Genomic DNA, 23,920 nt, shown 5'->3' on the forward strand with positions numbered 1-23,920 from the left:
TATTATAGGCAAAGTTTATTAAAATAGAATTTTTAAGTAACGCAATTGATTTTTATACGTTATTAATGTTAACAAGACAGAAATTTGTACATGGTTGATAGCTCACTTTTTATTTTCAGACATTTACTAATGTATTTCTTGATAAATAATTAGTATATTACAAACTAATGACAGTCAGGACGTTTTGTAGAGATAGCGGCGGGGAACCACTTGCGGGGCAAGGGGGAAGCAGCGATGAGTAAAGACGTGGCTTCGCCACATGGGTCTCCAATGTGTGAGTGTTTATGTACACACATATATACCCACATTAGGTGGTGTGCACTCTGCAAGTCTGCAGTAGTGCAGTGCCTGCCTCACTGTCTGCTGCATCGGTTACGGCAGCGTATGGGTATACTTGTAATGTATTTGTGCGAAAGATCCAAGAATTTGATTTTTGTTCGTTATAACAATGTAATAAAAATGAGTAAATAAATAAAGAGACGTTTGACAGATATTTGTACATACAATTATAATTGTAGCTAATGTAAATAAAATTTTTGAATTCTTATGTGACTTGAAAAGTCTCATTGAAAGTGATATGTTAAATAATTAGGACATACTCTAGTCTTTGCGATTACTACAAGCATATGATTTTGTTATTTTGTGTAAAAAAATTGTATTGTATAAAAATTACAAATTAAAAATTTTATTAAGAAAAATAAATATGTGTTATTATGACACATTGTTTCGTTATGGGTACTGGTGGAACCTATGTTCATACACTCACACACATATATAAGCTCATGTTTTATACAGAAATACATTAATATCTACCATAATATTCAAATATTTACTGATTTACGTCCTGGAACATTTTGAATTTCCCGCTTTTTGCGACGTTGCCATGACGTTTTTTTCGAACCATTATTTAATTTTTTTATTCATAAACTAATCAGACAATCGTCGTAAATCTTTGTGTACATATAGTTTATAACATTATCTGTGACACATGGAAAAATTGGAGACATTCATGACGCCAATTTTTTTAAAACTGAGTTTTTATAAGTTTCCCCATAAGCGACCGTGTTAAAATGACTAAACTTTGAAGTTTTATATCTTGGAAACGAAACAGACGAACCACTTGAAAGTTTAACAGCTTCATTGTATTAACAATAAGAACGTCTGGTTAAAATTTCAAAAAGATTTATCACAGGGTTCTATCTCTACCGAACGTCCTTAAATAAAACTGTTGGAAAATGCATAACAATAGAAACGGTGACTAAGATTATCGATGTGTTTTCGGATTTATTGTAATTTTTTTTTTTAAAGAGCTTCCTCCCAGTCGCATTTGTGGATTTCCGTAAAATTTGATGTGACAGCAACAATTAGCAGGAAATCTGAACGGTTCTTGCTTGAGATGACCAGTAGAAGAAACAGATACTAACATTTTGTAGACATATTTTTGCTTGCAGAAGGTTTTATAGCCCTCTGGAGTCGCATTAATTACACTGCATTCATTATCTTCATTTCTGGAAAAGAATATGATTATTAGAAAATAAGGCTTCAGTTAAAAGTTACAAATACAGTATTTACATTGATAAAAAAATACACCAATAGTTTTCGTGGTATTCATACTTATAGATTATTCTCATGTACAGTTGTAAGGATTCTTTTTAGAGGTAATAAACTTGTTAGTTATATCATTTTATTAAATTTATAAAAATTTGAAAATATTACGGCTAAAATGGCTAAAATCGGAAAATATTATGTTTTTGTTAGTCCAACACAGAAACTTGCATTGATATCTATACCTTGTGTTTTAATGGAACGGGAATCAAGTGATTGCCACGATTCAGATTAATAAAAATGATCACAAAGTGAATTCGTTTATATAGTAGTAGGATAGGTAGCGTACCTTACTGTCTTTCTACCACCCTACAGTAACTCATAAAGTAAGAAAAAATTTATCTGGTTTCTCATACTTAAACATTTCTTACAACACCATAAAAACTTCCACAACTTATCAACAACCTTCCATGGATTTTTGAGTGTTTTTTGGGGTTGTTTTGGCGACTGTGGAGAGGGGGGGAGGGTACAATGCACCTCGCAAACAACTAAATAGTATAAAATTTTAATCTATATTTTTTATCACTGAATAAATTTCTATCTTTTGACAATGTTATTTAACACTTTGTTTCCAATAAGGGTATAAATAGTGGGGTAATGTAATGGAAAAAGTTAAGGTTAATAAAAATGCAATCATTTGCGAAACGATGTCGAAAATAATACATTCAAATAAGTGTGTGCATAAGTAATTTTTGTAAATAAGAAAGTTTATCAAATTTGATCTTTTATTAAATTAAATTTCAAAATGTCAGTGTGTATTGCATTAATTACGCAAAATCCTATCTATTAAACGTTCTATAACTAGACATTTTTTCGAGAGTAAAACTGACGTAATGCCAGCCCAGGGTATGACAATAGTTATTTACGTAACAAGTGCGGAAAAGACGATTTCCCGCACGAGTCTATCACACGAGTGCGGGAAATCAGCCCGCACGAGTTGTGTACAAGTTTTTTCGGAATAAGTGTGAGGAAAATAGGTGTTTTCCGCACACTATTGCGAAATAGTAGTTTTCCTACGAGTTTAAAAAGTCTTTGTTTGCGAACCGAGAGGTTTGCGGCCTGAGCCGAAGGCGAGGTCCGTAACGAGGTTCGTAAAGGAGACTTTTCAAACGAGTATCGGAAAACTGCTTTTTTGCCCGAGGAAGTACCAGCCTTCCAAAACCACCCGAGGGCGGAAAAAATTTTTTTCTTTGTAACACGAAGTAATAAATTAACATCTTATACAAAAAGGTTTCTCCTAATACTTTAGGTCCATCTATTTAATAAATTTTATTACCGTTTAAAATTTGAACATTTTGAAAATAAATTCATAATCTTAGGAGTAAATGTTCGTCAAACGCTTTTATTAATAAATAATAGTAATATAAGCGTTATTTGACAAAAACTATTAAGTCGTTATTTCTTTGGACATATTTTACATATTAAATTTAAGTACAAATATTAAATCGGTTGATAAGATTTTTTCTAAGTTATTGTTCAAAATTGGAGAAAGAAAAATGAAATTACGGAAAACTCCTAAAAAATGAAGAGTCAATCATGTATGTTTTAAAATATTAGGTAAAGATAACAAATCTTTATTGAATAGTGTTATACTGACTTTTTACAATAAGTACACTTTTTCTTTAAATAATAAAATTTTGAGCAAATTAAAGGGAAATACGACAATTTATTGTAGCGTATATCACGTTATATACCAGTGTGTCGATAAAGTAGATGATAAAAGTTTGATGAATTTTCTAATCAAAATACTAAACGAAATTCGTAAAGGTTTGCCACCTCATGAGCTGAATTCAAAAGTTGCGGCAATAGTTATGGCTCTGTTCGGAAATGATACGTTGGTTAAGTTTTTGGTTTGTACCTACCCCCACCCTGGCTTAACCAATAACTTACTAATAGTTAATCAGCTGATCACGTTTTGGCGCACTTTAAGCGCTTTTAAGGTTAAAGAGAGGACTTGAAAGCGCTCAAAGTGCGCCAAAACGTGACCAGCTGATTAACTATTGTTTACATGTGCGAACACACGGTCAGTTAGTTAAGCCAGGGTGGGGGTAGGTACCAACTTAATACTTAACCAACGCATCATTTCCGAACAGAGCCTATGTTGATACCAAATTCAAGTATAGCTGACGGTTTGTGCAACGACACACGATTAAGGATCACTTAACTATTCAAGTACATATTACAGCTAAAATTATTACTGGAGAAAAACTTGGAAATAAAGTCTTCATTCTTAAAATCACTCTTACTACAGGTAATGAAGAGGTATTATTTTATTTTATATAAAGCAAATTTTTCCTGATTGTGGAGGGGTTGAGTTTTAAAAAGTCTCATGAATTCATTGATATAAAAAACTTAATTTTTACCAAAATGTTACTCTTATCTTTCTTTTTCATTGTACGGTAGTATGGGGAACTCTAAAAATTACATGGGGGGATAAGGGGAGCCTGGCTGGGCTGTAGGTATGATTTTATTGGAACAAAACACCTGCAAAAATAATTAAATTTTCTCTTATTTTGCAGAAAGGGGCGGTGTTGTTTAAATTTTCACTTGAGTTACTACATGGTACAGGAAGATATTTATAAATATAGTTGTTTATTAAATTTATATATACAAGAAGGCTATGTCTTCTCCACGCTATGCCATAAAATTATTGTCTTGTTACTGTCTAGATTTATTTTTTGGATTATTTCAAAGTAACAACTTAAATGTTTTCTTAATAAAAAAAATCACAAACTATCACTTTGTTATATTATAATTATGAACTGAGTAACGGTTAGTTATTTGATGATTATTGCTCATAGCTGTTTGAGATTTTTAACCGCATACTTTTCTGAAGTTCTCACAAAGCGCACAAATTTTTGTTGTGCTTAGAAAGAAATGCTATGAAAATAGTCAAAACTGATGAGCAGCATTTATTCTTTAGCTATGAGTATTTTATAATCTTAGATTTTAAGTTTTCCTTTCAATTGGGGGCAGTTCGTGATAAAGTCTTGAACTAAACGTATCATGTCACACAATCGAAAAATCTTAATGCTAAAATTTTTGTCATAATGTTATAAACAGATTTAATAGCAGTGATAGTTAACTTACCCACATATTTCTACTCGAACAGCTTGTTTGTAGCTACCATGATTGACAACAAGCAGTGATTCCTTATCTTTACTCTCAGCAACTCTTGGAAAAATCACTTTTTCCTGAAAAACAAAACTCTGTTAGTAATGGTCTTAAAAAGTAAATCACACATACACTACTTAATTTGGTAACTAATTATTTAAAAAAAAAAAAATTTCGGCTGTTTCAAAGTATATCACACAAAATTAAATCCTTCTCATTCAAAGCAGTAGGCTAGTTACGGGATTGTCGGTGTACCTTTTTCCTAGGCATTTTTATTATATAAATATAACTGGATTAGTTGTTCCTTATAAAAATTCAAAAAATGAGCTCTACTAATAAGATGATAACAGGGAGAGTAGCGAGAAGAGTAGATTTTTGAAATTTCTGTTAAAAATTGAGAAAGTAACGTTTTTTGTCCTATTTTTTTGCAAAAGTTGTGGTACATAGAGAGTTAAATTTTTTTGTAAAATTTACCTCTGCTGGCCTATAATGTATAAATAATTTTAGCACGATAGGTCGTGTTTTACCGAGTAATTAAGCCTAAATTTATTTTTGTTGCCTTGAATGCAAAATGCAACGACATTCCCAGAGACGTATTTTACTGGTCAAAACCAAGTTTAAAAATTAAAAAAAATAACAAAACTTTAAACTTTTTTAATAATTAATAATTGATCAATAATCGTTTTTTAAATTTATCTGCTATCACGAAATGTTTCAATCAACAACCCAGCTTTTCAAATAACGCAAAGTAAGAAATAAATTTTTGTTCAAAAAGCCGTTGAAAAAAGGTAGGGTTTGACAAATTTGTAGTATTTTATTATATAATCATTGAAAAGTCAGGTACTTCTCCTACTTAAATCTAAATGAAGAAAGAGTAAAGTGAGTAATGAGTTATAATTAAAACTTACGTATGAGTTACATAGTGAAGCATCTTCTGGAGAAACATTAAGTCGATTTTCTACGTCAGGGATCTATGGAAATTTTTTTTTTAATAGTTACTACATATCTATTTTAGGACCATATCTTGAGAGTTGTTCCAACTTAGTTGGAGTTTCCTACTTCAGTGACTATGTCGTTGTGCATTTATAATATTACATTGTTATTTATTACACTAATAGCTTCTTTCTCGAAAAAATGACGTCAATTTTTTATTATTAATAATAAAGCCTGACTTGAGGACCTGGATGAACGAAGTAATTTTTTCAAAAGTAGCTTGTAAAGAATAAAAATATGTTTTTATAAGTTAAGGAGATTATAGCGTGTGGTAATGTCAACTTCGGAAGTAAGTTTTTGGGAATAAAGAAACTCTCACTTTAATCAATTACTATATACATTGTCTTTGCACAAATATTTTGGGAAGCCAGTGGGAGGGGGGGTACCAATAAAAATGTATGGTAGGGCTGTACGGATGTATGGAGGTTGGAAAACTTTTTAGGTTTAAATAATAATTCAGTATTGGGTTGTAAATGATTAAGTTACCTCTTATTTCGGGAAAGACTGTAGGGCACCGAGTAGAGGGCTATGAAGGAATTGTGAAATGCCTAACACTAATCACTTTTTAATTAACCTAAGCCGTAATCAGTAGAAAAAAGTGTTGATGTCTCTTTCTGACATTGCAATGAATAATACAAGCTCAAATTAAACATGATTGTATAAGAATTCAGGGAGAAAAATGAGAAATACGATATCAGATAAGTGTATAATACGAGTATGGTATTGAATATCAGTTTTTATTTGTTCCACAATTTCTCTATTATTTCAACGGTGCTGTATTTATTTAAATTTGAGGAATAAATGAAAATTTTTTTGAGAGAAAAAGCTATTTGTTCAACAAATAATTTTATTAATCGATTAAGTCAAAGTCACAAAGTATGTAAAGTAGGGAGGTTTACTTATGTTTGGAATATTTTAATAATATCATAAATTATACTTCAACTTACCAAATCAGCTCCAGAAAATAATGATTTTATATCTTTACTTGTTCGTAAAAGATTTTCTATAAAATCCTCAGGATAATCAGTCGTATTTTCACAGAATGTAGCATTCTCACAAACATGATTAAAACTTGGCACCAAAAAAGGGGATTCCTCAGTTGGGAAGACAATCTTACCATCTATCCTACTACTATTGTTACTGAAATCTGAAAAAAATTTTTGGAGGGTATAAGTTTTTGTACAGAATCATAAATTTTTGTAGCAATGTAAGTTAAAAGCTAGATGTATTTAAAATTAAAACTTCACGGTCCAACAAATACTAATTTATCAGTTTACAATAAAAAATTTTTAATAGTTTTAATTTAAACGTGCTAATTTACTTTTGCTACTTTTATTTTTAAAATAAAATTTTCGGTTTCTTATTTTAAAACAAAAATTCAAAATGATCTACATCATCATCATATTTTTTTTAAGTTAAAAAAGTTGTGGCTCAAGGATGGTATCAAGCTTTCAACTTTAAATTTTTTCTAAGAAATTAACAAATACTGGGGTTAATAAATTTTATACATACTGTCAGTTTCCTGGGACAAAATATTCCTTTCAGTCTGAAGATGACTATAGCCTTTCGTTTCATGTTTCCATGATAAGTAAGAGCTGTTCATTGAAGATATTTCAGAACTACTGTAACTTGAACGAGGTAGAGCTCCAACTTTTTTGATGATCTAAAATAATATTGTTCAACTAATTACTTACTAAGCTATTGTGATTAATCCATTACTTACTTAATTGAAAAATCTTAATTTTCCAAAAACTTTTAAGTAGCAGTAGGTTACTAATTAATTAATGATAAATGTTTCCCATTTTTATTAATATTATTATGTAAAGCTTTAATTTTTTTGAGTTTTTATATGAATAACAATAATAATAATAATAATAATAATAATAATAATAATAATAATAATAATAATAATAACAATAATAATAATACAGGAATTAATATAGGATCGTAGTGAGCACGAATAAAAGACGCAGCAGGTAAAAATTGTTTAACTGATGGAAAATATAATAAGCAAAATATGTTAAGACGAACTGGAAAGCGTTTTTCTTAGTCATCAGTATCATAATATTTTTAAATCGTGTGTATTTTTGTTTTACTCAATTCAAGTTTGCCTGATGATTTATTTTTACCTACATTTAAAAATTCGTACCCAAAAGTGGATAATTATATTACAAAAACGAAAATAATAATTATTTTCCTACAAACATTTATATCGTTTGCAAATAGAAGTTTAATGATAAAAAGAATAAGTAAAAAAGTCTTACAAAAACTGCAGAGGAGATAAACTTGATATGTTTTAAGTTGTAAAACACGCAGTCTTGTAGTAATTATATTTGTAACGAATATTGATCTTTTTATCACACGGAACCAATTATTTACTTGAACATTTAAAAAAAGTATGTTCTGACTCTAAAATTCAAGTTATTTAAATGTATAAATGACAAGATAAAAAATTCACTTATTTCAGGGGCAATGTTATAATTGTAGGCCTGTAAAAAATTCTGAATTCTCTAAATGGTAGTAATAAGTAAATAATTTTTATTAATATGAGATGGTATTTTAGAGACATTGATAGTTTTATTTTTTACAACTTTTGTAAAGATGAGATCACATTTTAATATCAACAATTGTAATTATATATACTCTTAGTATCGCCAACAACGCTGTTATTATCATCATCATTATCATATTTATTATCATCAACTTTTTTTAATCATTACTATTAGGTCAATCAACATTAGTTGGAAATCCATCTTAAAAAAGTACCAAGCTATTCAACATCGTCATGAGAAATATTTTTAACAAAAGTTGTATGTTGCAGAAACATAAAAAGAGTATTACCATTTACTGAAATAGAATAGTATAGCAGCTTTATTTTAATGTAACTTTATCAGACGTTGAGGTTTTTTAGCTAAACTACATTTTTCTGTGCAATGTTATACTATCTACACTACAATACATCGTTTAATTAACACAACTATTATTCATAATGTTATCTCATAAATAACACATTACATTTTTATAAGTTGACCAAGGGTGAACGATTCAAACGCAACTGACAAAAAAATAAACTATTCAAATTTTTAGATTTCATCAACCTCAACTGTTTCTAATTAAGTATTTACGAAATCTTTCTTTAGATTTAATAATCTTTCTTAAAAAATGGTTACATTCTAGTAAGTGTGGTGCATGATGTGATCGGTAGACTAGTTTCATTAACAAAAGCGTTACATTTTAGTCAATAGTAAAAAAAACTATCAATGCGGTTTATTTAATTTAACTTTACCCTTGTAAAATTAGTTTTTCCAAGCAAATACCAAAAGCAATAACTATTGAAATACTATTACATTTTAATTCTCATTTTACTCACGATCGTAACAAAAAATACTCTTATTCGTGAACGTAGATTGAATTTCGCATGGTTATTTCTGAAACGTGCAATATTTTAGTATCCATGTGAGATTTTCAAGCGGTCTAAAACATCATAAGTTTTATCTCCAGTTACTTGATATTAACACAAACTAAAAACTTTGCGATTCTAAAGCCAAAAAATGAGATTCAGCCTTTCCAATAAGTGTGCAACATTTACATTTACTATCTACATTCACTATCTATATTTGCACACGAAAGCCGTCCAATTAGTTTGAAAGGTAAATATCGCTCATTTTACCAAGAGAAACATATTCTTACGACGATACTACTTAGGGCTACATCCGAATTAAGTACAAATACATTAAACGATGAAATTGATTTTTTCTAACTACGAAACGGTATAATTCAAGAGTTCAATAGCTGATTACACGAAAACATTTAGCACGTGTAATTCAAAAATTACCAAATATTTAAATTCATATGGCCACAACTAAAATGTTGCCTTTTAGTTAAGAATCATTTTTAGACATATTAAAAAGGCTCAAGAAATCTTCAATGTTAATAAACATTAGACACTAAACGTAAGAAATTGAATTTTTAAATTGGATGTGTTACAGTATTAAATTGTTTGGCTATTTAATAGTTTACACATTCGTTAGCAAAACAAGTTTTTCAGTTATTATTTAGCAACGAGCAAAAAGAAAAAAAATAATGTACAAGATATAAAAAATTTTGGATGTGAAAAAATAAAATATGTAGTTTTTAATAGCAGATACATAAAATAACGCTGTTTTCATGAAATAACCATAAACATAAATCTTTTTTTCGTAAAGTGATATATAGTAAATATGTGTTTTCGTAAATATTTTACCAAAATATAAAACATCACAGTAGTCGATCTTTTTAAACAGGTTGCCATAGCATCGATAGTGTAAAAGACACTTGAAATTATCGTAAAAACTTCACTTGTAGAACCAGTCATTCATTTACTCTCGCGTATACAATTTTATGTAATTTATATTAAAACTGCGAACAAATACTATAATGTCTTCGATTTTTGAACCAAAGTAGATTTTTTTTAAATCTAATCGCAAAGCACACGCGTAATGAAAATAAAACGAAATGTAAGAGCACACGAGTAAAACGGCAAAATATCTCGTTGTCAGGCAGTCGATGAAAAAATAATGTTGGAACCGCTGTGGCAAATGAATATATGCGGAACTTGTGATTATACACATGCGAAGTCACTACTTGACTTACGTGCGCTCACATGTCCGTGCCACTTCTGATGGCAGTCGCTGTTGTTACTGTTTTTGCTGTGAGTTTACCACCAATCTTTCTCTCTTGCTCTCTTTTTTCCTCTTCCTCAAGCACAGCCGACGGACTAGCTAGGTGGAGAGACATCGCCTGTACTCTGAAAACCGGCATACACTGACGCTCAACGAGTGAGGTGTATTTAAGTGCCAGCAATGCGCACCAGTACACGTAGCTCGGGGCTTTCGAGCCACCATCCTGCTATGAGTGGAGATACCTATTCTTTGGTGTAAGTTGTATTTTAATGCTAAAACACATTTACGGAGCCTTCAATTTAGTTGAGACAAGTGTTTTAACGTTATAAGTTAATCAAATTATTCATCAAACTGCTGCACTCATTTTTAGGTTTTCAAAGCATGTAATGGAAGATGTACCTTTTGTTTTTTGTGTATAATCAACGTTCCATCTGATTTTTATGAATTATAAATGACTAAGAAAAATTTACAATTCATTTGTTGGCAATACAATTTTTATTAAGCCTGACTTTTTTTTGATGGCATATTTTAGAAATTGATTACCAGAATAGTCTTTTCTACACTTTTATTTGGATTCACATCCAATTGAAATTTTTCATTCCTAATTCGCACTCGAGTTTGCATGCACGTATGAACTATTTATTGCACTTTTGACTATCCATGATTACAATAAGTAAGACACGTATTTTTTCTTCACATATTCCTGTAAAGTATTTTTTTTTAATGAAATGAGTCATTAAAAAAAAACCAGAAGTCCGAGGGTACCCAAGTATGAAGTTAAACTTCTATAGGAGATAATCTAAAAATGTAATTGTATATGTATGATTCGGATGTGGTACAATTATACTTGGAATAGGATATTTGGTGATTGGGTGTGATTTCAATTGGTATTTTAATACTTAATTAATGAACAGTCACGGACGATAATCACCGTTAGTAGGGCGAAACTAAAGAACGATAAGAGAGGAGTGAACAAATAGGGCAGCAACCAGCAACTTTTTTTCTTGTGTGAGTATATCTATATACATGCACCTGACCCTATTTTTTTATTTTAATGTCAAAATAACTTGTCGATTCTTCCGAAAAATTGATGTAACTTTTTAATATCATTACAAACATCCTGTTTATTTTAAAACAAAGTAAATATTTATTTAATAATAAAATAAACATAAATTAAAAATTCACTTATTTACTCGTGTCACGTCACTTTTCTTTATTTTCGAAATTTCCGGACGCAAATGTGGAACTTCATTTCCGTCACATATTTTTTAAGAGTAAAAATTTCGAATACGTTGATTTACTCTTGTGCATAACGTGTCTATAGAAATACAACATAAAAAAAATTTTTAAAAAACACTCAATCGATACAAAGTTTTTTGTTTAATCAAGCACGAATAAAAATATTAAGAAATAAATTTAACTCATAAACTTTTATAAGTAGGCCATTTTAACGTAAATTAATTTTTTTTCTCACATAAGCACACATTTTGTGTTCTGTTCTACTGAACAAGCACCTCAGTACTTTTTGCAACTTGTATTGTCTTTGTAAAACTAGTTATAAACTAGCCAAAGACTATAGCTATGATCTTTTTCTGCAAAAATCCACGACAGGAACTTCAGAAGATAAAGGTTAACGAAGTAGACATTGATTGGAGCTACTCCACTAAGTATCTGGGCATAACGCTACATAGATATTTTATGAGGGACTTGTATAAATAAAACCCTTTTGAATAAAAAAGTAGTATCTCAGATAACCAGGCTGTAAATTTTCAATGCTGTTATCGGGGGCACCAGTGCCTATGCGATCTCAACTTGGGGCGCTGCAAAGGAAGACTGACTTCATGAAGTAGGTACTAAGATCGGTTCTAGGTACTCCTTGGGAATACTTGAATCATCAAGGAGCTAAAATCGTCCCAACAGTTCAGGTAGACCCCGTTCTCATCCAGATCAGACGCCCCCTCAAACCGCAAAACGAAAATAACCCCAACACTAGGTCTTCAATATACCATACTTCCTTTTTGAGAATGTCTTCAAGTGCACTGAATAGAAAATTTCGTCGATCTAAATAAACGTTTATACGAATAGAAAAAAAAAATTAACATCATTCAAATAAATATTTATTAAAGTCCATTAAATGTTACGTTATAAAGAAGTTATTTATTTGTTTCAAGTTAGTATTATTTGATTGTAATAATCATTTATTAGATTGTATTCTTATAATATATTCTTATAAACGTTTATTTGAATTGACGAAATTTTATTTCAGTGTGTGACTTTATTATCACACACACACGCACACGCACACGCACACACCGAGAGAGAGAGGAGAGAGACGGTCGTTTTTTAAATGGCATATTTTCATTCCTAACATCATGGAAAACATTTCAAAAAAGTTATTGAAAAAAATTTTTTTTCGTTTCAAAGGTTTTTCGATCAGAAAGTAATGAAATTAACAATAGAACCTTGTTTACGAATTTTTTTAGTGTACAGAAAAGGTTACAGAATCATTTCTATTTTTTAAAGTAACAACTGTATGTTTGTACACATATCATAATTTACAAAACTACTAGACAGATTAACTGCACTCATTAGGAATATTTTCATTTTGGTATAGTACATATCCCGACAATTAGTTTTGTAAATCGAAAATTGTATTGACTTATTGATCATTCAATTTTTTTCACTTTTTGTCTTGCTAAAAAAACGGTGTAACGTAGTTAACCTATATACATTATATAGCCTGATTACGATCATTTATATTTCTTATTTTGCTATTAGTTAAACCCAAAGATGATTTCATCAAATTGCGATTCGAATTACATTTTCTCAAAATGATCTCAGCTTGAACCAATCATAAAACGAACAAAAAGCTTCATTCTAAATTATTCTCTTTTTTGAGATGAGAAAACAAATGGCCATCACTTAGAAGAGCATCGAAATAAAGAGCCTTAGCCTTAACTGTAAGGTTAAATTACATAATTTTTGCTTTTATTTTTCCTAATCAGTGCTGTCGTTCGGAAAATATGAAAATGACGGTCTATATAAGATTAAGCGAAAACTTGAATATCTTTAGTTTTATGACTGTAATATGGTGAGATTTTTAATTTGATTTTGTCTTGAATTTTAAATGTCTCGAGGTGTTGATGTTCCTCTACTAAGAACTTGATTTTAGCGCTTCTTTCTTCAAGCTAGTTCTCAAAAACATAAAAATGAAATTACTTCATTTCTATAATGATTTTAAGATAAAATAATTTATAACTGAACCACTTTCATCTTTGTAAAATATTTCTAGGATTACAAAAAGAACTAATTGTTATGTATACATAAATTTAATATTATTTGTAGTTAACTAATCAGATTGTTAGATTAAAACATGCTTTTGCTCACAGCCTGTTATCACGGGTGGTCTAGAAAAAATTTATGGTTCCTATCCTATCGATAGGTTTGTGTGACACATAATATTATTTATTACTTAAACAGCTGTAGTACTAAATTTTCATGTAATTTTCTAAATTTCCATAATTTTTTCATTTTTCATGTATCGTATTGCAACAGTAAGGATCCAAAGTTTGTCCGTCGACTATATGTTAATGTTACTTATCAGTAGATAACACAGAGGAAGCCGTGTTTTTCATTCGTGCAAGTATTGGCTTTTGTAATTATGCGAATGTTAAAAACAGAGAAAAAAAAGAATAAAGTTTGATTGCTGAGTTTCAACTGGCGATGGCTGTATTTTATTTTTAACGCGCAAAAAGAGGAGGAACAGTTCGGCTTTTGCGCATCTTTATCTTCTTCCAACTCTCGTCACGTATGTATCGCAACGTACATATGGCCCTGACGTTTGGTCATCGAAAGATAAACGTTTAAATAGTTTGATGCTAGCCACGAGTTTGAAAACAGTAAGAGAAGAGGAGGAGAAAAGCGAGAGAAAAAAAACATCGGGTGTAGTCCCGATGCAACAATAGGAACTAACAACGGAAAAGTTTCAATTTGAGCATCTGAGAACAACTGACGGCACTGGCGTTTCTGTAAAAAAATAGAAACTTTAATTTTTTACCGTGGGAACAAGGTATGGCAAAGCTCATTATCCGAAAGGTGAGATTAGAAGTTAAATCTCATACAATTTTCCTCGACTTTGAACTGTCCATTCATGCGACCGTTCGCGCTATTCGATTGACCTCACCGATGAGAGGATGCCATCCTCCATTTAGGTCAAAGATGGTAGAGAAACATTCAAGAGATACAAGGGTTAAGTGTCGAGTACAAAAAACAAAATTTCGAAATGAGTTAACTTTTCAAATTTTTTTTTTTTTTTTTTTTTCAGTCTGCCACCTTTTACGTCCTTAGGGAGTCAAAGATTGTTTTACTGAGTCGCGCGTAAGCCAGCATTCGAGTAACACGTGTCATCAGAATATAACTGCGAGTTATTTTTTTTTTCTCTCAAGCTACTGGTTTTTTTTTTTCTTATTCACGTGATGATGTAACAACCGATTTTTGGTTTGGGCGCGTCGTGAATCCCTTTTCACGAGCTTTCTTTAAAAAGACATTTCTGTAATAGAAATGTCGTCACAACAATCCATTGGCAACCTAACCTCATCGGCTCTGGCTACTCAACCCTCGCAAGTTACTTTTGCTCAAAAGACTCAGCAATCTCAGTTTCCTACCAAAGATGAAGCGATTGTCCTTGACTCGATTGAGGGCATCTCTATTCACAGCTACACTGTTGCAATAGGTTCTTTAATTGAACCGAAGAATGTCAAATTTGTCTCCAGAATTTCGCAAAATCGTGTCTGCTTATATTTAAGCAACAGATCCTTAGTTGAGAAGTTATGCGATGACAATCTCAAAGTAGCAATTGGTGATCATTCCCTGAAAGTCAGACCTCTAGTTTCTAAGGCCAAACGTTTGTTAATCTCCAATGTATGCCCTATTATACCTCATTATGTTATCATTAAAGAGATGAAGAAAATAGGGATTAACCCAGTATCTGAGGTTACATTTGTCAAATCAGGCAACAAACAACCAGGATATGAACATGTTTACAGCTTCAGAAGACAAGTATATGTGAATCAAGAGGATATAACTAAAATTTCTCCTAACATGAAAGTCAACTTTGACGACACAAATTACTGGATTTACTTTTCAACAGACAAGATGATTTGCTTTCTGTGCAAAAAGGAAGGTCATAGTGCAAAGTTTTGTAAAAATCCTGACTCATCTCCTACTATAAGTGGTGAAAATGACAAGAACGTTGAATTTCCAAGTCTTCCCAGTAAACAGGCTAAAAAAAATCAGTCGATGAAAATTTTTCTCCATTAAACCTGGGAGTTAAGAGACCTGCCTCTTCTAATTCATCTCAAACTATAGTTCATGACATTAAAGTAACAAACTTAAACCTTGCAGATGATTTTATCAAGCCCCAGAAAAAAAGATCCAGAACTAATACTGGCAAAGTTACTAAAGCCAGTGTACTAATTCAAATGGAACCAGCCCGGGACTACATGAAGATGAACAGTGCAGATTATCCAGTTGATCTAGATACTGTCGCTGAATTTCTGGTCAAGTCATATGCTAATCCTAATCTTTCGGAGGTCGCATTATCATACACCAAGGATGTATTGGGTCTAGCCAGAATGCTCTCTCATCTTAGATCAAATGTATCTGACACTAACTTAAAGAGTCGTTTAAACAGAATCACCAGAAGGTTAGCTAAAAGTGGTAACTGACTCTCTCAGTGACACCTCAAGTATTGCTGGTGATAGTGAATTTAACGACGAACTGTAAGAGTGCAAGAAGAAGCAAAAGAGAGAGTAAAAAAAAACCAAGTACAAGTAGCACTCCGGGAGTGCAGGCAGAAGTGAAAACTTGAACTTATGGCGCGTTGGGCACTTTTTTGGGTGAGCATTTTTAGGTGCGCTCGCGACATGAGAAATTGTACATAAAAAAATAAAGATAAAAAACTCTCAATCTCGTCTGTCACGAGGGCACGAACGAATGCCCATGCGAAGACTGCGTATCAGCGTTGGTCTGAGCATTATTCCACGCTCACAGTTCATGCTTGATCGCACATAGCGCCGTTGACTGGATCCCACCGAGAACTACTTCGCGTGAAAATTTGAATTAAAAATCGTATGATTTTTTCAACAGACAGTAGGCGCAGAAATTCAAATTCGAAAGAATTCTTGGTATACTATTTATGTATGTAATCATGTGGCGTCTCACATCTCTCGCGCTTCAGGCTCTACTTGCCAGGTGGCCAAGCTCCTGATATTCGCTCCCGTCAAGCGGCGAAATTCTCGCATGATTCATATATAAGCGCGATCGAGTCACTCTAAGCCCACACCTCTTCTGTGTCTAAGGCAGGGAGCACGTCATCAGCCTTACGGATGAGTCCTGGCGTGCTCTCGGGACGAAGCACCTTTTTTCTCTCTGATAGACGACCTCTTGATCTCTATAATCATACAACATTATCCAATATTTTTAGGCATTAATTAGCCAATACATACAAAGATTTCCTTTGAATTTGAATTTCTGCGCCTACTGTCTGCTGAAAAAATCATACGATTTTGAATTTGAATTCTCGCGCCAAGTAGTTCGCGGTGAGATCCAGGCAGCGGCGCTATGTGCGATCAAGCATGAACTGTGAGTGTGGAATAATGCTCAGATCAACGGCATCAACACTGCTGCGTATAGCATGCAGCGCTCTCGCATACCTATACACTCTGAGTATACATATAGGTATGTAATCTCGTCTGTCGCGAGAGTACGAACGAATGCCCATACAAAGAGCGCGTACAGTATACACATATATTATAAGAAAACACGCGTAGTATATCTGTGTAAAATCTCGTCTGTCGCGAGAACGGCTGAAAATGCTCACCCAAAAAAGTGCCCAACGCGCCATAAGAAGTTTTCACTTCAAAAAAAAAAAAAAAAAAAAAAAAGTACAATAACATGTCATCACATTGCAAACCCTTGAAAATACTCTACTGGAATACTCAAAGCATCATGACCAAACAGTGGGACATTCATTATCAAAGCCAGAACTTTGATGTCATTATGTGTGTTGAATCCTGGCTCACCAAGAGGGACTCTATTCATCTACCAGGTTTCCTAACTTTGAGAAAGGACAGACAGCACAGCAAGGGTGGTGGCATTATTCTCTTTATTAGGAGAAACCTAGCTATTACTGAACTCAAAAACCTAATATCTCCTGATCAGTCTGTAGAACTTTGTGGTATAAAAGTTACTAATGTTTTTCCTAATATTGATATACTTATCTGCTACAGAGCCCCAGAGAAAGTTCTATCTCAAACTCAATGGAATAGCATAGCTCTTAATATAGTAAACACTAACACAATCTTAGTCGGAGGTTTCAACTCGCATAACACTGTATGGAACTGCAATTTAACTGATACAAATGGATCAAGATTAGAAAGCATAGTCGATGATTTTGACTTGTATTTACATAACTGGGATACCTATACCTACTTTAATCCAAGTAGAGATTATAAGTCTAACATTGACTTGGTTTTTTCATCTATTAATCTTTCTGATAAAATTGAAGTACGAGTTTCGGATGATCTCTGGGGTTCTGATCACGCACCAATTTTTATTACCTTGTCTGTTGAAAAGTGTCAGTACAAAAGGAAATCTTTCAAATTGCATGCGATTAAAACTGACTGGGTTACAGTTCAGGATATCCTCATTGAATCTCTTGACAGATTTTACAATTGTGAGTATGATGCTCTTAATCCTGTTGAAAAATATTCCTTTTTTACTGATATTTAAAATGATGCTATCAAGCTGAGTACTCCTACAAGAAACCGAAAAAAAGAGAACTCACCAATAGTAAAAAATCCAGTATCTTGGTGGGATTCTGAGTGTAATAGAGCAAAGAGACTGAGAACTGTAGCCTGGAAAAAATGAAATTTTTCAAAAAATCTCGAAGACCTAATAAATTATAAAAAGAGAGTTGCAGAAGCGAAAAAAATTTTTAAGGAAAAAAAAAATCACACTTCAGAGAGTTTGCCAAAAGTATGTCATTCAATACTGATCCGGGGTACGTATGGAAAAAATATAAAATTCTGAAGCACAGTTGGGTGAATACAAATAGCAGTACATCACAGAATATGCAACTAGATCTCTCCCTTGAGGCCCTTGATAAAATTTGCCCTCCCTGGGTAGAAACTGATCCACTCTTTTCTCCTAATTCAGCTCCGAATAAATTTTTTGATAAACCTTTTGATTTTGCTGAGTTTAATCTAGCTTTGGAAAATAAAAATGATAAATCTTCTCCTGGTATTGATGAATTGGATTATTTTACAATGAAAAAAATGCCTATACAGTATAAACTTATTCTCCTTGATATTTTTAATGAGGTACATGCTACAAAAACTTATCCTGAAACATGGAAGCAATCCTATCTGCATTTTATGCCTAAAGCTGACAGGCAAAGTGTTAGACCTATTGCTTTAACATCCTGTGTGTGCAAACTTTTTGAAACTCTTCTGAAAAATCGTCTTCTATGGTGGGTCGAAGTAATTAACGTGATTCCAGACAGTCAGCATGGATTTAGGCAGGGACGCTCATGTTCTGATAGCTTAACTAACTTAAAGTTGAAAGTAGAAGAGGCTTTCCTTGATAACAAGCATGTAGTTGCTGCCTTTCTGGACGTGAGAGTCGCCTTTGACAATGTAAATGTGGATATTTTGCTCCTTGAATTAACAAAAATTGGCTGCTCTGATAATGTTATTGAATTTGTGAAGTTCATTACTCATTCCAGATTTATTTATGCTGACTGTCTTAACGACAAATTTAGAATGGCTTATAAAGGAGTTCCACAGGGTGGGGTTCTCAGCCCTTTGCTCTATGTTATTTATGTGTCATCTCTTGTTAAAAATTTAAGCAAAGTTGTAAGTGTCTCTCAATTCGCAGACGACATAGCCATTTATGTAAAATCTAGTTCTGCCTCTTGGGCCAAAAATAGCGTTGAAAAAGCGGTAGATCAGATTAGCAAATCTTTATACTCACTATAGGCTTAGAATTAGCTGCGGAAAAAACTAAATTGCTACACTGTAATAAAAAACATATTTTACCCGGTCATATATGTATTAAAATACAGAATAATGTAATTGTTTCAAGTTCCACTGTTAAATTTTTAGGTATCTATTTCGACTACAAACTATCTTTCATCCCTCATGTCAATCATCTAACGGCAAAATGTAAAAAAGCACTAAACATAGTTAAATTTCTGGGTGGAACCTAGTGGGGGTCGGATCCTGTAACACTTATTATTCTTTACAAAAGCTATATTCGTTCCATGTTAGATTACGGCTGCTTCGTTTACCATTCCACCAACTTGAAAATGACTGAACAAATCCAAAAAGTACAAAATATAGCTATAAGAGCAGATCTAAGTTGCAGAATCAGCACCCCTACTAATGTTCTACATACTGAGTCTAAACTTGTTTTATTAAACGATAGATATAGATTCCTATGTGATAATTATCTGGCTAAAGTTCTGTCTAACACTAGTTCCTTAACTCGTAAGTGCGTCACTAGTTATATACACACCTTCATAAAAAAGCTGCCAAAGACCTATAGTCTATTAGTTCAAAGTATTTGTGATATTATGCAAGTTGAAAAATTAATTATTAAGGATTCAAATTTCAACCCCTACTGTCAGGCTTATAATATTATCAGTAGTAATATCACTGTCAACTTTGAACTAGGTAACAAGCTTAAAGATTCGTCTCACCCTACCTACCTGTTTAATGATTTTTTGAATAAAGAGAAAGTCCTCCCTTTTTTACTGATGGCAGCAAGGTAAGTGGTAATGAGTGGGTAGGTGCCTCTGTTTATTCCCCCTCCCTCAACATATCAAAGATACATAGCTTTCCCAAGCCAATGTCTATATTTTCTGCTGAATGTTTAGCAATTAACAGTGCTTTAGATATAATTGCTGAAAAAAAATTATTTAATACCGCTATTTTTTCTGACTCCCTGAGCGCCTTACAAAGTCTTCCCTCTAATAAAATAAATGTTAAAAGCAACAAATATATTTTGGAATGTAAAAATAAATACCTACGATTAAAAACAGACAATCCAACCCACTCGGTGAAATTCTATTGGATTCCAGCTCATATAGGAATTGAAGGCAATGATTTTGCTGACAGATTAGCCAAAGCAGCAACCTCTGCAACTGATATTTCAGTAGTTGCAAACATAATCTCCTTCACAGATTTTAAAGAGCTTTTTAAAAAAAATATGCATAGCTCGACCAAAACTACCTTGCTGCTTCAGGGAAAAACTAAGGGTAAAAAATATTTTGATATTTTTTATGAAGACATATTAACACCATGGTACAGTAGACACAAATATAATAGATCCTACATTGTAACTGTGAATAGATGCAAGGCCAATCACTATAGCTTGGCGGAGTCTTTACACCGACTTGGAATCATTAGAGATTCCTCATGTAAATGCGGTTACCCTAGTGAAAACATTAATCATGTTCTGTGGCAATGTGACCTTTACAATGACAATCGTAGAGAATTTGTTAGGAATCTAAGTAGAATCAACATTTTTCTGCCTTACACGGCAGATACATTATTGTCTTCACCTAACAGCGAAGCGTGTTTTCACATGCATAAATTTTTGCTTAAATGTAATCTAAATGTATAAATGCGATATACTTAAATAGTTTAAGACTTGCTGAATTGTGTTATCTAATGTACTTTTATTATTTTTTTAATCATTTAAATCTCATGTTAAGCTGAAATGGGCCTTCAGGCCTCAAATGCTCAATAAAAAAAAAAAAAAAAAAAAAAAAAAAAAATTGTTTTACTGAACCCAATAAGTATCATTGCAGAGAACAACAACGTAGAAGAATTTCGTGACTATATCCTTGATAATTATATCGAAGACTAAGCATTTGGATCTTCCTCTACTCGGGCTAAGCTTTTATCATCCCTCTGTTGAACAACAAACAATTGTGCGTCATTTTATTCGTACTTTAACAATATGTTTAATGAGTTTAATCTGAACTTATTCCGATTTGTAGAAGCTCTCAAAACAGTTCAAATTGAAGTATGTACAATTCCTCACATTTTCCAGATTTGGAAATCAAATAAAAACTCCTTAAACAATAACTATAGTATTTTAAAAGCTGGTTTAAATTATTACGATGAAGCATCTTTATTTTGCAAAAATTGTAAAAAAATGAGCTTTACTTGAATATGCCGTAATTTTTTGGCACAACTGATATTCAGGAGTGCCTTATAGTTTAGCCAGAGAAAAAAGTATAAGTACCCTTGAAACAATTGTTCTTGTGTAAAAAAAATTTTTGAAAAAAAATTACGATAGTGGAACTTAATGTCAGGGGTGTATGTATGCGTTTATAGGCGTAATCAAGTTTTTTGACTGACTCATGCAACTTTTGTCAGATTGGGCTGAAATTTGATTAAGAGCTTAGTCTTCTACGTCCAATATGATGGTTTAAAATCGGTAAGGTTTCCTGTTTTTGAAAAAAATGGCAGTCAAACGTTCTGTGAGACAAAAAGTGCTAAAAAATTGGAAAAATATGGTTTTTCCCTATCTAACTTATTTGTTTTATATTTATGAATTTCAGGTCGTTTAACTGTACCGTTTTTTACGAGATTATTTATAATTAAATTTAAAAAATCTCTATTGAACATGTAACCTTATCGAAGAATCACGTAAAATTACATTTTTAAGGAAAGTGTCTATGGTTTTCCCAAGCTTTTTTTTTATGAAAGAAGACTATTAGATAAACATCATATTAAATTTTCAAATGGTTCCAAAAGATGTTTTTTTTAAAGAAAATAAGAAAGAAGGGGTAGAGTAAGCGTAAATGCGTATATAATATAGGTATATTCGTACAAGCAAAACAATTGCCAGCATTGATACATTTTTGCGCACCTCTCACCTCTCTGCACTTTCCTCCAGCTAATTGTGATAAACGTCCTTAAGGTGGTTAGTATGGTTAAGAAAATGATTCATGATTGCTACAAAAATTAAACGACTGATTCTTCATTACACCTCGAGTAAAACTGAATTTTTCAAATTTTTCGACCGTCCAGTTTTGTAAATATAATAGTTGAAAGTTAAGAGATAATAACATAGGCTCTTATGTAAATACCGTAAAATTTAATCTTTATCACTAAATAACTTTTAAACGTGACTCACCATTCATACGAGACTTGGCATGTGTGTAGAAAAAGTTATAGCGAATACAAAGAAAAAAAAATTGAATATTCAGCGAATGGTTGTTATGTAAAATAACTTTCATTAACACAAAGTTATGTTCTGCATTCACATTCAGTAAATGTGGCAATGTCTCAACTATTTAACCTAGCAAATGGTTCTACTGGCTAAGTGCAACGTTGTCACGTTTCCGTTGCGTGTTCTCTTTCTCACTTGCACAAATCACTCTTTCTCTCTCTAGAATCTATGTATAATTCCTATGTACCATTATTTTTTGTAATAATTTGTAAATATACAACGCGAATGTATCATTCATTTTTACTTTATGGATGTAACGCAAACACTAGGTAGTTTTTTTGAACTATTATAGGGATAAGTTGAGGTTTGTTAAATAAGAGCTTTTATACATAGATAAATTATGACAAAATATCTTTCAGCAAAATACGATGTTCCGTGCAATGTCGTCTTACGAACTCAATGCCAAGAATTTTCCGAAAAAGCATAATAAAGATGTATGTGCCATGACAAGAATACTGCAAAATGTATGCGACGATTTAATATCCCATAAATAATTCATTTACGCTTAGCCTCAAAGAGACAGTGGTAGATCTTTGAAAAATACATCTTTTCAACATTTTTATTTATTTTTTGAGAACCTCCTTTATGTATAAAAAATTGATGAAAAGTTTGAAAAATGCAAAAATAGTTATCATTTTGACTATAACTTTGACAACTTGCAATTTATACATATAAGTGGGCGAGAAAATTTGTAGATCTCAAAAAAAAACAAAAAAACTTTTTTATAGAATGAAATTTTATTTTAGTACGGTCTTTGTGGCCTAAAAGGGAAAAAAAATACATAAAACAATTTATTGTATATTTCGGTACAAAGTTGCCATTAAAAACTAAATTTTGAAATTGAAAAGTTGTGAAACATCGAAAGATAAACTCATAACATTGTCTGTGGGTACACTGTTGTAGCCTAACTACAAAAATTTGTGTTAAAGCCACACTTTTTTCTTTGATGATAAATTTATCAGTCATACCTAGCATGTGAAAGCTCAGCTTTTTACACAAATTTTAAGACTTTGTTGATGGAACTTGAACTATTAATTATGTAAGATTAAAAATGTTTTTTGTAAGATTATGTATGTCTAAATTTGAAATTCCACGTTTCACATGCGTATACGCCATTTCTTCTTGAAGCTACTGTTTGAGTAAAAGACAAAATTTTTTGTTAAATAAACTATAAAAATTTGAAAAAAATTTTAGCAAAAAATTTACATCGCAATAACTGTCAATGTTTACATTATTTATAA

At 31.9% G+C, this 23,920-nt stretch overlaps 2 protein-coding genes across 3 annotated transcripts in view; one reads left to right on the plus strand and one right to left on the minus strand.

Moving 5' to 3' along the window:
* Positions 1-1,104: 1,104 nt before the first annotated feature.
* Positions 1,105-10,481, minus strand: LOC106643452 (Spaetzle domain-containing protein). 2 transcript variants are annotated; one of them, XM_014358600.2, is made up of 6 exons: positions 10,345-10,481; positions 7,225-7,375; positions 6,660-6,859; positions 5,628-5,690; positions 4,696-4,799; positions 1,105-1,508 (listed from the first exon to the last, which is right to left on the minus strand). In XM_014358600.2, exons 2-6 carry the CDS (start codon positions 7,313-7,315, stop codon positions 1,265-1,267), a joined length of 702 nt encoding a protein of 233 aa, XP_014214086.2. In that variant the 5' UTR covers positions 7,316-7,375; positions 10,345-10,481; the 3' UTR covers positions 1,105-1,264. The 2 variants fall into 2 exon arrangements, with proteins under 2 accessions (XP_014214086.2, XP_014214085.2); XM_014358599.2 differs by lacking the exon at positions 10,345-10,481 and adding an exon at positions 9,956-10,217.
* Positions 10,482-14,933: 4,452 nt separating this feature from the next.
* The window catches only part of LOC149374869 (uncharacterized), a 44,040-nt gene continuing 35,053 nt past the window's right edge, over positions 14,934-23,920 (plus strand). The window contains exons 1-3 of the mRNA XM_089590675.1: positions 14,934-15,276; positions 15,385-15,645; positions 15,777-15,964. Coding sequence (XP_089446801.1) covers positions 14,934-15,276; positions 15,385-15,645; positions 15,777-15,964 — 792 coding nt within the window. The remainder of the gene's footprint in view (positions 15,277-15,384; positions 15,646-15,776; positions 15,965-23,920) is intronic.

The sequence above is a fragment of the Copidosoma floridanum genome, unplaced genomic scaffold (genome assembly GCF_036245765.1).
Source record: "Copidosoma floridanum isolate Cflo_tuat_1 unplaced genomic scaffold, Cflo_Japanese_pri ptg000013l, whole genome shotgun sequence".
Lineage (NCBI taxonomy): Eukaryota > Metazoa > Arthropoda > Insecta > Hymenoptera > Encyrtidae > Copidosoma > Copidosoma floridanum.

What these genes read in the sequence shown, in the direction of transcription:
- LOC106643452 (XM_014358599.2), bottom strand. Translation starts at nt 10,066, where the DNA reads ATGACTGGTTCTACAAGTGAAGTTTTTACGATAATTTCAAGTGTCTTT. An exon ending in CTTCACTATGTAACTCATAC is followed by an intron (nt 4,800 to 5,627) that starts GTAAGTTTTAAT and finishes TTTGTTTTTCAG; the next exon opens with GAAAAAGTGATTTTTCCAAG. An exon ending in GTTCGAGTAGAAATATGTGG is followed by an intron (nt 1,509 to 4,695) that starts GTAAGTTAACTA and finishes ATTCTTTTCCAG; the next exon opens with AAATGAAGATAATGAATGCA.